The following is a 12,157-nucleotide window of genomic DNA, read 5'->3' as shown; positions in this document are numbered from 1 at the left end:
TAATATCTTCAAAATGATTAAAAATATTTTTAAAAATTAACAACTAAATCTATTAATATCAATCACACTATTTTAACATAAGGTAAATTTTAATTTTTACAATAAAGGGAACAATAAATATATTTAAAAATTATTAATTATGAACATACGAAAATCAAGTGCATCTTAACACAATATTCACAATAACAAAAAATGAACACTCGTTTAAATATTTTTAATCTTTTAAAATTTATATATTTTATATGAATATTTCATCATTATTATTAATTAGAGAAAGAACAAATCATAATAAATTTCAATAAATTTAATATTTTTGAAGACAACATATATTTAATTAAAAATATAATTTATTATCTTTCTCAATTTTAATATATAATTATATTTAATATACTACTAAATATTTTTAAAAATAAATTTTTATTTTGTACATATATTTAAAAAAAATATTAAATACAAATATAAAAAATTATAACGCATGAGTTTAAAATCTGGTATATTATCAGAAACTTTGTCGAAGGTCATGTGTAGCTTAGATTAATATTTTTTAGTAGACAAGCTAGAGTTTCTTTAATACACATGGATACCATTTTTGAATTATAATTTTAACCAATAAGATACGTTGTTAAATGTTATCTTTATTTAGCAAGAAGACAGATGGTTGGGCAGTGTAAAGTGTATGATTTCAATCTCGAGGTCAAAGTTTTGCCAAAAAAACAAACTCAAGGTAAAAGTAGTATTTCAAAATCTCTGAAATTTAACTTAAACCTTTTTTATTTCAAAAGAAAACATAAACCTTTTTTCCATACATTTAATGAGCATTGACAGCATGGTTAAAGAATTTTACACCCAAAATCTCTATACATTTCTGTCAAAAAAAAAAACTTAAAATGGTAAGAAATGGTATAACGGTTATCATGTTCAATCCACATAATCAATGGCGGCAATCCATCAGATAAGCTTCCTCACCCAAGTGTACAGTCTCGGGGGAGTTGTAATTTGCTGCCGGCACATAGAGCAGGAAGATAATGTCGAGCCACACTCCTTGCAAGTCTACATCATTATAATAAAGGCCAAATGAATATTCGACATTTCACATGCAGATTTTTTTTATCATCAAAAGTATATAGACGGATTTGCATTTGTTTCTCTTTGATTAGGAATTTTATTTCCACATAAAAATAGAATGTTTTTTTTAAACCATTTTTGGTTTATTTGTAATAACAAATTCATTAGATAGTTTTTTCAATACTCTAGTAACGGATCATGATCTAAATAGTTTTGAACATATTAGATTAAACAATCCATCCAACTAACATTTTTAAGAAAAAGTAAAAGGAGAAGGGAGGGAAGAGAGATTATGGTTTCCAATCCATTCAACTAACATTTTTAACAAAACTAACAAATTAACATTTACCTGATAAAAAAAATATCCAAATAGCTTTTCGAAAACTAGTCTTTTGACATAAAGCAATAACACGTTTGATTTATATAATCTTACCCCTATCTAGCAGATTTTTTTTCTTAGTTCTGTTCTTGACTATAAGAAACTGGGATGTGAAAACTGTAACCTAAATTCCCTTCAATGTCTGTTATTCACACAAACAGAGCTTATAAACTCTAGTCTAGACCACATTGACATTGGCGTTAAACAATAATAGGTTCATTTAGAAGACTTACTGTATGACCACATCCAGAAGCCATGTCCTTCGGGTTGGTTAGGCAAATGGGGCATACCTTGAAAAAGGACAAGACATTAATCTGATAAGCTTAGTGATCTCAACATGAATCTATGGCGATACAAAGCTAAGAGGAGGAGCAAGGAAACATACTGGTTCGACAGCAGCTGGAGCTGTCGGTTCCGCTGATTCCAAATTTGTCATGTGTGGAATTGCCATGCGTGCATTATCATGATCTATTGCTTCATTAGGTGGAGGGAAAGGCCTTTTATGTTGATGAAGAACTGATTCTCTACTGCATAAGACGGATTTGAGAGTCAGCGATTCATGAATATAATATAGAATTATCATACCTTTAGCTCATGGCTTACTCGTTAAGTTGTATATTTTGGGCTGCCCGGTACTGAAATGGAATTTCCATAAGGGCAGCAGCTGAAAAATTTCCAGTGTTGATACTCATTTTGAACACCCTATACTCATTTTTTAAGACCTTTAGAAATTTAAATAAAGTTTTAACATTCTTATTACTTTCAAACTTTTTAGAATAAGAATTATAATTCATACAACAATTTCACAGAATTACAGAATACTTGGCTCAAATATTTTTCAGTTCTTAGACCCTTCAATTTCACATTGAAGAATTAAAAAATGGTAGAATATTGCCTTAGGTTGTTCGGGTATGTTTGGAGAAGACTTGTAGAAATCCCAATTAGAAGAGTAAATTAAAATGGAAGATAGCCAAATTGCTAGGTGTAGAGGGAGATTGAAAAACAACTATACAAAACAATTAAAAATGATTTAAAAGTTAATGATTTGTCTATAAACACAGTTTACTATAATATTCTTACATTTTTTGGTCTATGTAACCAATTCCACCTAGTGGTAAAAGGTTTTGGTGGTTGCAATCCACATCTAGGAATTGAAATCTACACAACCTAAAAAATAAAAGATGTGTCTCTCCTACTATTTTATTTATGTGAATTGCACTTTAGAGAATGTTCGGACGGAATTTTTAAAATGTCATATAAGTGAAAAAGGTTTATCTCAATCGTAGCCCAATGTCCTCCTTACTCCATGTTAGACATTGGGTAAACCTTGTTGGCACTTTGGTAGTCATTTGACACTTAGGCCTTAATAATTTCAAGACATTATATCACAGATTGTTTGTCTCAACCAAGAGAACAGCTTCATAAAACATTTCTCTCTCTAATATGCAATTTATTACAGACCTCTGATATTGGTTTCAGAATTAGATGAAGTACTATCAAGTTTGTCAATATCACGCCAAACTCCAATCCTTCTTATCTCCAACTATCAAAGGTAAAAGTTACCTTAAAGCAGACAATATTGACTTTTCAAGTGCTATCAAGTACCTGAAAGTTGTCAAATAAGCGCTCAGAAATGTTATCATCAAAGTGCTTCATCTCATCCCATGGTCCATCTCCAACGCCAACCAAAATAATTGAGAGAGGATAGTGACTGATAATCATAATGGCTCCACATTTAAGACAGATACATAAACAACAAAAGGTTACAAGAATATCACCCAAAAAAGGGTTACAAGAGAAATTGCTCTACCTTGCAGCAGCGATAGAACTAATTGTTGCTTGTGCTTGTGGACTAAGTTTTCCACGTGGTACATCTGGATTTCTGGTTACCTAAAAAAACAAAAAGACAGTTTAGAAAAATAAGATTAGTTGAGAAATTGAACTACTCCCCTTGTATTTATAGATATTGTAACACAACTGAAGAGTTGGACTAAAAGCTAAAATAAGCCAACCCACACCAAGATGGGTAGGAAGAGATCTCCAGCTAAAGATTTTGTAATTTCTCTCCAGCCAAATGCACCACACTCAAACTGGAAAAGCACAACTCCAAACCACCTTATTGTCCTTAGAGTCCTTTTTTCACCCTAACCACAATACTGGACAGAAATGAAAACTAACAAATAAGGTGCAGAGTCAAGATTATCCAGACAGTACAAACTACTTACTTCATGACTCAAGTTACTTCACAATTCAAGATTTTTTTTTTCCTTTTTATAATATCTCGAGCATATAGCAGATATGTCGGGAGAAAGGGCACAACAAGGCCTATGCAAGGTAACGAGTCATTACTGTTATAATCTTATTATGTACCACCATCCAAGCAAAAATCATAACCTTAGAAGGAGCTTTGGCTAATCTGATAAAAAAAAAGTTCTCAAAGTTTACAGAGAAGACTTGAAATAAGAAATTGGAAAGTCTATACAGGAAATAAATCCTGAAGCATCTGCTATCAAAGAGCTCTTCAGTTTATGTTTTCCAAAAATGAATAATGGAATTAGCATGGCATCAAACAGGTCTAGAACTAGTAGCTTATCCTCAATCATTGTTCTTAACAAGGATTAGGTCCCAATTAATGAACCCTAGGTTCAAAGGAAAGTAAAATTTTAAACTTATGATATGCTTAGTCATATGCAATAAATCATAATGCAATTCCCCTCCCTCTCTCTCTCTTGTAAACTAAAATATATCACAGATACTTGTAATAAAAATGTAAAATCTTGCCAGCGAGGAACAAAATGTTGTAAAACAAACCTGACAGTTTTATGTATGGACCAATCTCTCTGTAGCGTGCAAGTACTTCCTCAAAACCATGACAAAATCTATTATCTCAATAAAAACTGAACACATTCTGGTCATGTATAGAAGCTACAAAAGTAAATTAACTGAAATCAGCAGAAGAGAAAACACAGAACATTTGTCTAAAGTCAGAAACAGATGCTCACCATCACCAAATCCAAAACATGGTATTAGATTGTCTTCATCAAAGGAAGACAGAGTATGGCCAATGATGGAGATTGCTTGCTCATATGGATTAGGAATGTTTCCAATATGATGAAGGCTTTTTCGATGGAATGAGTGCTTGCCTACAATTACCAAGGTGAGATTCAATATTCATTTATATATATCCATGTACAATATTAATTTCATATTCAAATGAAATAACCTGTCCACTCATTGCTTTTGGTGAAGTCGATACCAAGTATTCAATTTGAAGATTCCAGACCAGCTTCTCTCATAGAAGAAACAACCTGAAATATATCTTATATAAGCCTGATGCTTCTACAAATAGTTATGTCTAACATGAACATTAGGCAGAAACAGTCAATCCAGTTCGCAATAGTGATTACCCCTATACCACTAAGGTTACTATTGTCTATCCTCTCTAAACCACTAAGCAAAAGTAGCAGTGAAAACCTGATCCAATGAGCCGAAATTATCAGCTATATATGTTGATGGCGAGTGTTTGCTGAACTCCCAGGATGAGTAGAGGGTTGATAATAGCTAGTATTTGATGAAGTCCCAGCATAAGAAGATGGTTCATGATAGGTATTATTCTCTGAATTCTCAGCATAAGGAGACGGTTGATGATAGCTATTATTATAAGAAGGGGGATGTTGGTAAAAATTATCTTGAGACTCATACATTGACTCCGAATTTCCCATAATCACAGGCCTGCCTCCATCAAAAGCAAGATAAGTAAATAAATTAATAGACAATAGCGGTAAAAGGATAAAGTTAAAATGAATTAAAACGAAAACCACAGTACCAGAAGTGAAAACAGTTCATTGTCAATAATAAAATATCACAGAAAAACAAATATCGCTAGCTTGTACTCTGGTGGCATTTTCAGTAACTTATGCCAACAATTTAACATGTTCATTATGTTTTTTCAAAATCAAATTTATCAGAACTTCCTTCTAATGATTCCCAAAGCAGAGCCAAACTCTGGTTAAATCAAGAAACATTCGAGCAGACACAGCAGTCACATACAGAACAAATTGCCAGATAAATCATCAGTAATGAGACCAACACCGCTATAAACACTTTTGTGCATCCACTTGCAATACCAAAACATTCGATAACTGAAATCGAAACGCAAAGTTACACAGCTCTTCTCTCTAATCAAGCATACATAGCTAGTCCATCATTCACACGTCAACAAGTATAACACAAGCAATCGCTGTTTCGCGTCCTAAGATCGAAGCCAAAATCACGATGACTTTCAATGAAGAAAAGGAAAAACGATAGGATCGTGAACTATGGAATCAAATTGACAACATCAATGATCCCAAACTCAAAATGACACCGTAATGCCGGAAGAATCCGATTCACGTGTATTATTATTATTAGCAGAGAAAGAGAGAAGTGATAATCAGTGTTAATCAAAGTTCGCCTTGTGGATGTCGATTTGCTTTGTTGCAGAGTTTGCGTTCGACGTTTAGGTGTTTGAGATTGGGTGATGGCGGTGGCCATATTGATTGATTAGTATTATAAAATTTAAGTGAAAACTACTACTAGTTCCCTCCTTTCACATGTTCCCTTTTCTAAAATAGTTGTTCTCATTCACGTGGTGCATGGTCAGCATGAAACGTGCGTGTGATGTTTCGCACTAAACTAGTCATCTTTTTAATATAATGATTTTTCCTTGTTATTTATTTTGACATGGAATAAAAGCCTTTACTGTATAACTATCATTTTTTTTCAACCAATTCAATATGTTATCACATGCCTATTAATATGCTCTCTATACCTCTCTTGTGCATTTGATCTTCATGTCTATGATCCATGGATTTGTAACAAGAGTACGTTGGCATTTGACCTTTCCAGAAGCGTCAATCTTACGAGAAATTATCCAATTAGATCACAAACAAACCCTTTTTATTTCTGTCGGGAAAGTTCACTTCGATTGGCTCAAGGGGATAGATCATTCGGGTTTCTGGATGGGCGACTTACATATTCTTCCTTTAAAAATGTAATTAATTAGAGGCTTGACACTTTTAGCAGGCAATGTTAGCTTCCAGTATATTTTAAGCATTGTCTACTTAAGTGTTTGGTGTGGAATTTCATTCTCCTTAATAAAAAGTGTCTCAATGGATTGATAGAAGAATATACTTATAAATATTTTTTGTCGACTCTTAAATGATATGAAATTTTGTAGTTACCGAAATAAGTTTTCAATCAAGACTAAAGGATAAGAGTGATATAAGTTCTTTGTTCCGCCAATATTTTTACCTCAAATCATATTTCTAGGCACTTTATCACTTTTTACAATGTTATTACAAAACTTTCTTTAAAGAGAAATAAAATCTTTATGTATGCATTGCGTGGTCCGATGTATTTGATACATGACACAAGGGATTATTGAGAGAAGTGAAGTGTGTAACTAAGGATCAAAATTATTTTGGTAACATGTCATAAATAATTAAAAGAAATGAATTCTCTCGCGTATGCAAGGGATCAACGGGAAGCTAGCTAGTGTGGAGAAAATATAATTCAATTATTCACCAAGTACAATTATTTTGGTATTCTAAAAAGGTTGCTGTGATTAGTTTTGTTTTAGAGATAGGAATACCGGATTGTTTATTTCATGCTACAATTGTTATTAGGGGAAGCAAGATTAAAGCTTTATTCAGAGATGATGATGGTGGTCAACTATGGTGGTCTATCCCTTCCAAAATCTGTTGTTGACATTATTTAGAGCCCCCAACTGATTCTGAAATTGGTGCAGTTGTGCAAAGCATCGGGCCTATAATAAAGGCCAGCTCTTGGCCCATATGGTCTCTTACTAGTTTTCTTTTTTTCTTTTGGTTAAATTATTAATTTGATCTCTTTATTTAATTAATTAATTTAATTTAATCTTTTTACTATTAAAAAATTAATTTAGTCTCTTAATTTTTAATTTTTGTTTAATTGCGATAAACATTAACTACTTGTGCATGTGTCACAATAAAAAGTGACACGTAATTATTACATAGGATAACTCTATTAAAAATTTAAATGACGCTAAAAAAAAGACAATATTGCATTTTTTTATAAAATTAAAGAAATAAATTGATTTTTTTAATAAATAAAGGACCAACTTTTTCTTAACTTAAAACATTTAAAAGTATAATTTCACAAAATAATCATATTTGATATAAATATTAATTGTACAAACTAAGGAAAAATGGAACTTTCTAATTTATTTTGTTTGTACTAATTGCATTAAAATATTATTTTTTTTGTGGTTTTTAAGTTGATCAAAGTAATTTATAAGCTACTAAAGTGCTTTACACACTCTTAATCCCTCCCACCCCACCTTGTGCCCATTTTCATGGTGCATGGTCTGCTGACCATAAAACTAATTTCATTTTTTTAATTATTAGGTGGTAAAAATAACTTTAAAATGATTAATTATAAAAAAAAAATTGGAGTGGGTTTGGGCCAAACTAATTTTACCACACCCACCGATATACACTTCTTAGTCACGAGAAAAATTCAGACTTTTCTCATGTATTAATTATAGTAATTATTTTGCATAAAAATGCTAATTAACTAGCTAAGAAATCAAGTTTTGTTAAATAATTATAAATTTCTACATTATTGAATTCTTTACTCTTAAATAAAATGTTTCTAATTAAAATAGAATCATTATAAATTTTCAAAATATTTTAATCCATAAAACTGTCTTGCTTTCTATGGTGTCCTGAGGGGATTTACGTCTTTTCATAGAGACTGGTTCAATTAACTTCCAATACTATTATTAATTATTTTACTAAAAATGCTGATTAAATTAGCTAATAAATCAAGTTTTTTTTCTAAATAATTGAAAATTTTAATATTTTAAAATTTTCATCTCAAATAAAATATTTCTAATTAAAATAGGCTTACTAAAAAATTTAAAAATATTTTTAGCCTTAAATTTCTCTAATTGGCTCTATGTAGTGTCTCTGGGGCACTTTTGTCATTTCATATCTCAATGAATTCTCAATTTTTTTAAAAAAATTACTATCAGTTATTCTAAGTATATTAATTTATGACTTAAAAAGAATTTTTAAACCTCTATAGCTATTTTTATTATTTATCTTATTACCCGATTTTTAAAAAAATAAATAAGTCATTTTATCATTTCCCGAACCCCGATCTGGACAAATCATTAAAAATCAAAATAGGGTAGTACGTACTATGATACTAGTACGAACATAACCGTGGGGATAAAAAAAAATTGAAATTCCCATCTAATTCACTAAAATAAAATATAGAATAAATGAAAAAAATAATTCAAATAAGCAAAATAGAGATGCATGTTATAGAAACTTATCAGAGTCCAACAAAAAATATAGATAGTACAAACTTATTAAAGGAAATATCAGATGCATGTTATAGAAACTTATGAAAGGAAATATCATTATATAATGAAACGACAATGCAAATCAAACCTTAACCTGTAGCCTGTAGGAATTACAAACTGTCAACAGAAATAAAATAATATGTACAAGGCCAATAACAGGATGCCGAGTGAAATGATCAACATAATTTAATAAACAAAATAATACCTACCAACATGACATGATGGTTAGATATAACCTTATTTCTTAAATATGTATTGGAAGAGATGGATCAATCTCTTAAATAAATTTTAATATATAAAAAATTAATCATTAAAAAAATAAACTAAAATAAAAAATTAAAATAAAATATATAAATGTGAATCTTATATTACTTTACTGTTTATTTATCTCATTTTTAATTCTCTTTTTCTATAAACGAATACACCCTAAAAGAAAATCTATAACATCTTAAACTGACCGCCACTACTACCCAACTAATATCTTAGAGTCTAGCTCAATTGGTATACCCAAATAATATTCGAGAAGTCAATAATGAAGAATCCAATATGTATTCCGTGCTTCTCCAATTCATTTATCATTGAATTATTGAACTATTAAGCCAATTCGTTTATAGGTTTAATCATATTAATCTAATTTTAAAAACATTAGAAAAATATTATTTTAATTCATTCCACCCTCTCTTTCATTTCATTTTACTCTATCCGGATCCGAATCATCTGGAACTAATAACTTGGTAATTCAATTTTATTTTATTATTTGTCCAAGATGGTTCAAAGTTGACAAATATTTAACAAATGCAATGGTCGATTTATTATAGAAGAGATGGACATTAAACTTAAATCAAGCATACGAGATATTAAGGGTATGCTTAATTTATGCTTTTGAATTTTAAAAAGTATGTTTTAATTAGAGAATATATAAATGATGAAAGAAGATGGGATAACATAAGAACATGATTGATAAAAAAATAAAAGTAAAAAACTAAAATCACTAAAAAAAATTTTGATTATTTTATTTTAAAATTGAATAAAGATATTTTTTGAAAATAGTTTCAAGCATAAGTCTTATTAAATATTTTTAATTTTTTTTTCAAAAATAGGCAATACATAAACTCTACTACAATTGTGATTTCCTGTGTGGGACAGTATATATATTGTACAACTAACTAAATTAAAGTAGACCTGTCACTGATGCAGGACAAAGGAGAGGAGGAACAATACGTCATCATCACCATAATAATTCAAACAGTGAAGAATCACACGAAACACGCACGGCCGAGAAGATAACAACCCCAAAGGGATCAGAGCTAAATATCACGATTATCATTTTTGGCAAATGCTTAGACTTTGGTTAATCAACTAAAAATATTTTTTTTTGTTAAAATATGTAAAATTATGATATTTATAACTTTATTTTATGTTTTTTTTATGATTTTTATAATAAATATTTTTAATTTTAATTTTTAACTAATATTCTAAAAACACCAATTAACAAAATAGTATTCATCTTTTTTCATGGAAATCATTCACAATAAATGACATATTTTGTATACACGAACGCAAGCATTAATCACACAACCTCTAAGGGGTCAGGTTCACGTGATTAACACATGTTAAACCATTGGGCTTATGCTCCATTTGTAGGGGGTTGGAGGTTAGAAAACGACCTTCAAACCCAATCTTCAAATGCTATGCACAAATATGACATGCTGAAGGGATGTAAAGTTGTTCAAACCACGTGAACGTATGCTGCATTGGTTCAATTTTGACAAGTATAGTGTTTACTATTGCCACACAGGTCCACATGAGCACCCCCGCGTGGATTTTTTTTTGGGTGCATACTTCACAACAAGTGATTGATTTTATTAGTTTCACTTAAGCTTTAAATTATTGATTAAAAGATATTAGTATTATTCATTATAAGAAAGGACAGAACTTACCATGGTTCAACTACATGTGCTGGTAATTGTATTGCTCTTCAATCGGAATTAGAATTTAATTCACTTCGTCTATTTGCAAAATCTTTTAATGCAAATCTTCATTTTCAAGATTATTGAAATAAAATTCTAATTCTAATTGATGAACAATATATAAAACTGTAGTATCTAACTTTTTTTCCAATTTCCTTCAAAAAAAAATTCCAATAAGAAAAGTCTAACCTCGATCTACAGAGAGCAACATTATGAAACCCTAAACAGTGGACAAATGACTGTTTTAATTCTTATTAGCCTCATCTTATGATGTTGCTGTCCAATAGCTACAGGTAATCAGGTGCTGCGGCCAGGGTTGTCTCCGCAAAGAGCAACAGCAATTCATTACGCATATCTTGAATTGTGCACATAAAATATGATATGACACTTGTATATGATCAGTCAAGAAACTGTTTTTTTTTTTTCGGAATTATTAAGAAGGTTTGTGACTTTTGAAAAACAGTGCGCAGAAATGGTATCTGTCGCAAGAAGCTCCAAAGTATACAATGACATGGAGGATATATATGGAGACGGCTCGCACGAACTGAAAAGCAAATGACACGTATATATCCTTTCATGAATACGAACACCTTAGTCTTTAAATAAGTTCTTTTTAAAAATAAAAAATAATAATTTTTTTAGCAAGAATTACTATTGATATTTAGGACCGTTTTTAAGAGTTATTACCATTTTTATTGAGTTGTCTCATTTTCATTTAGAAATTACAATATCTTTCATACAATCTTATTTAAGTAGGATAAGTATTACTCTCATAACAAAATCCACCTTAGACTATTTAATGGAATTGGATATTTAAATCTTGATCTTGAGACCACCTAAAATAATTCTGTTTTAGTTGATTCAAATGTTTGGTGACAATCACACATCTTATAAGTATTTACTAATTTTAACTAATGATTAATCTTCGTTAACAAATCTAATTTTTCTTTCTTTTCAATTATATTTTTTCATTTATAAACCTCAAATCTTGTGGCCTTGCTTTAGGAGACATTGAGCTTAGTATCACTAGGTGACTCTGACCAACAAATTATTTATTCACATGTCTTTGATATTATATATTTTTAACATTGAAATTATTTTTTTATTTTTGAATATATTTCTTAATTTTAATTTCAAAATTAATCTTATTATATAACTAACCCATTTTTTCTCAACTATTGCAAACTACTCTTCATTTATCTTTATCTTTACCATTTTGTCTTTATTTCTAAATTAAAAAATAATAATTATATAAGAAAAATAATAATTAAAAAAATTTGTACCAAGATACAAATTGCTTATTGTAAATTCAAAATATAATTTTATATGTTTAATAATATTTATTTATTACCA

General features: G+C 29.9%; 1 protein-coding gene across 1 annotated transcript; it reads right to left on the bottom strand.

Annotated features, from left to right (window-relative positions):
- Nucleotides 1-773: 773 nt before the first annotated feature.
- LOC100813310 (E3 ubiquitin-protein ligase RGLG3) lies at nucleotides 774-6,019 on the bottom strand. The gene is given in 15 exon segments (XM_041016097.1): nucleotides 774-1,050; nucleotides 1,678-1,734; nucleotides 1,830-1,971; nucleotides 2,048-2,108; nucleotides 2,906-2,987; nucleotides 3,050-3,155; nucleotides 3,255-3,334; nucleotides 3,463-3,588; nucleotides 3,815-3,855; nucleotides 4,256-4,369; nucleotides 4,447-4,587; nucleotides 4,668-4,752; nucleotides 4,919-4,956; nucleotides 4,959-5,176; nucleotides 5,271-6,019. Coding segments are annotated over 15 exon segments (1,413 nt in total). The 5' UTR covers nucleotides 5,291-6,019; the 3' UTR covers nucleotides 774-948.
- Between the last annotated feature and the right edge of the window lie 6,138 nt (nucleotides 6,020-12,157).

This window comes from Glycine max, chromosome 6 (assembly GCF_000004515.6).
Source record: "Glycine max cultivar Williams 82 chromosome 6, Glycine_max_v4.0, whole genome shotgun sequence".
Taxonomy (NCBI): Eukaryota; Viridiplantae; Streptophyta; class Magnoliopsida; order Fabales; family Fabaceae; genus Glycine; species Glycine max.
The sequence above is the reverse complement of the archived record's forward strand: the minus strand, read 5'-3'. Positions and strand labels throughout refer to the sequence as shown.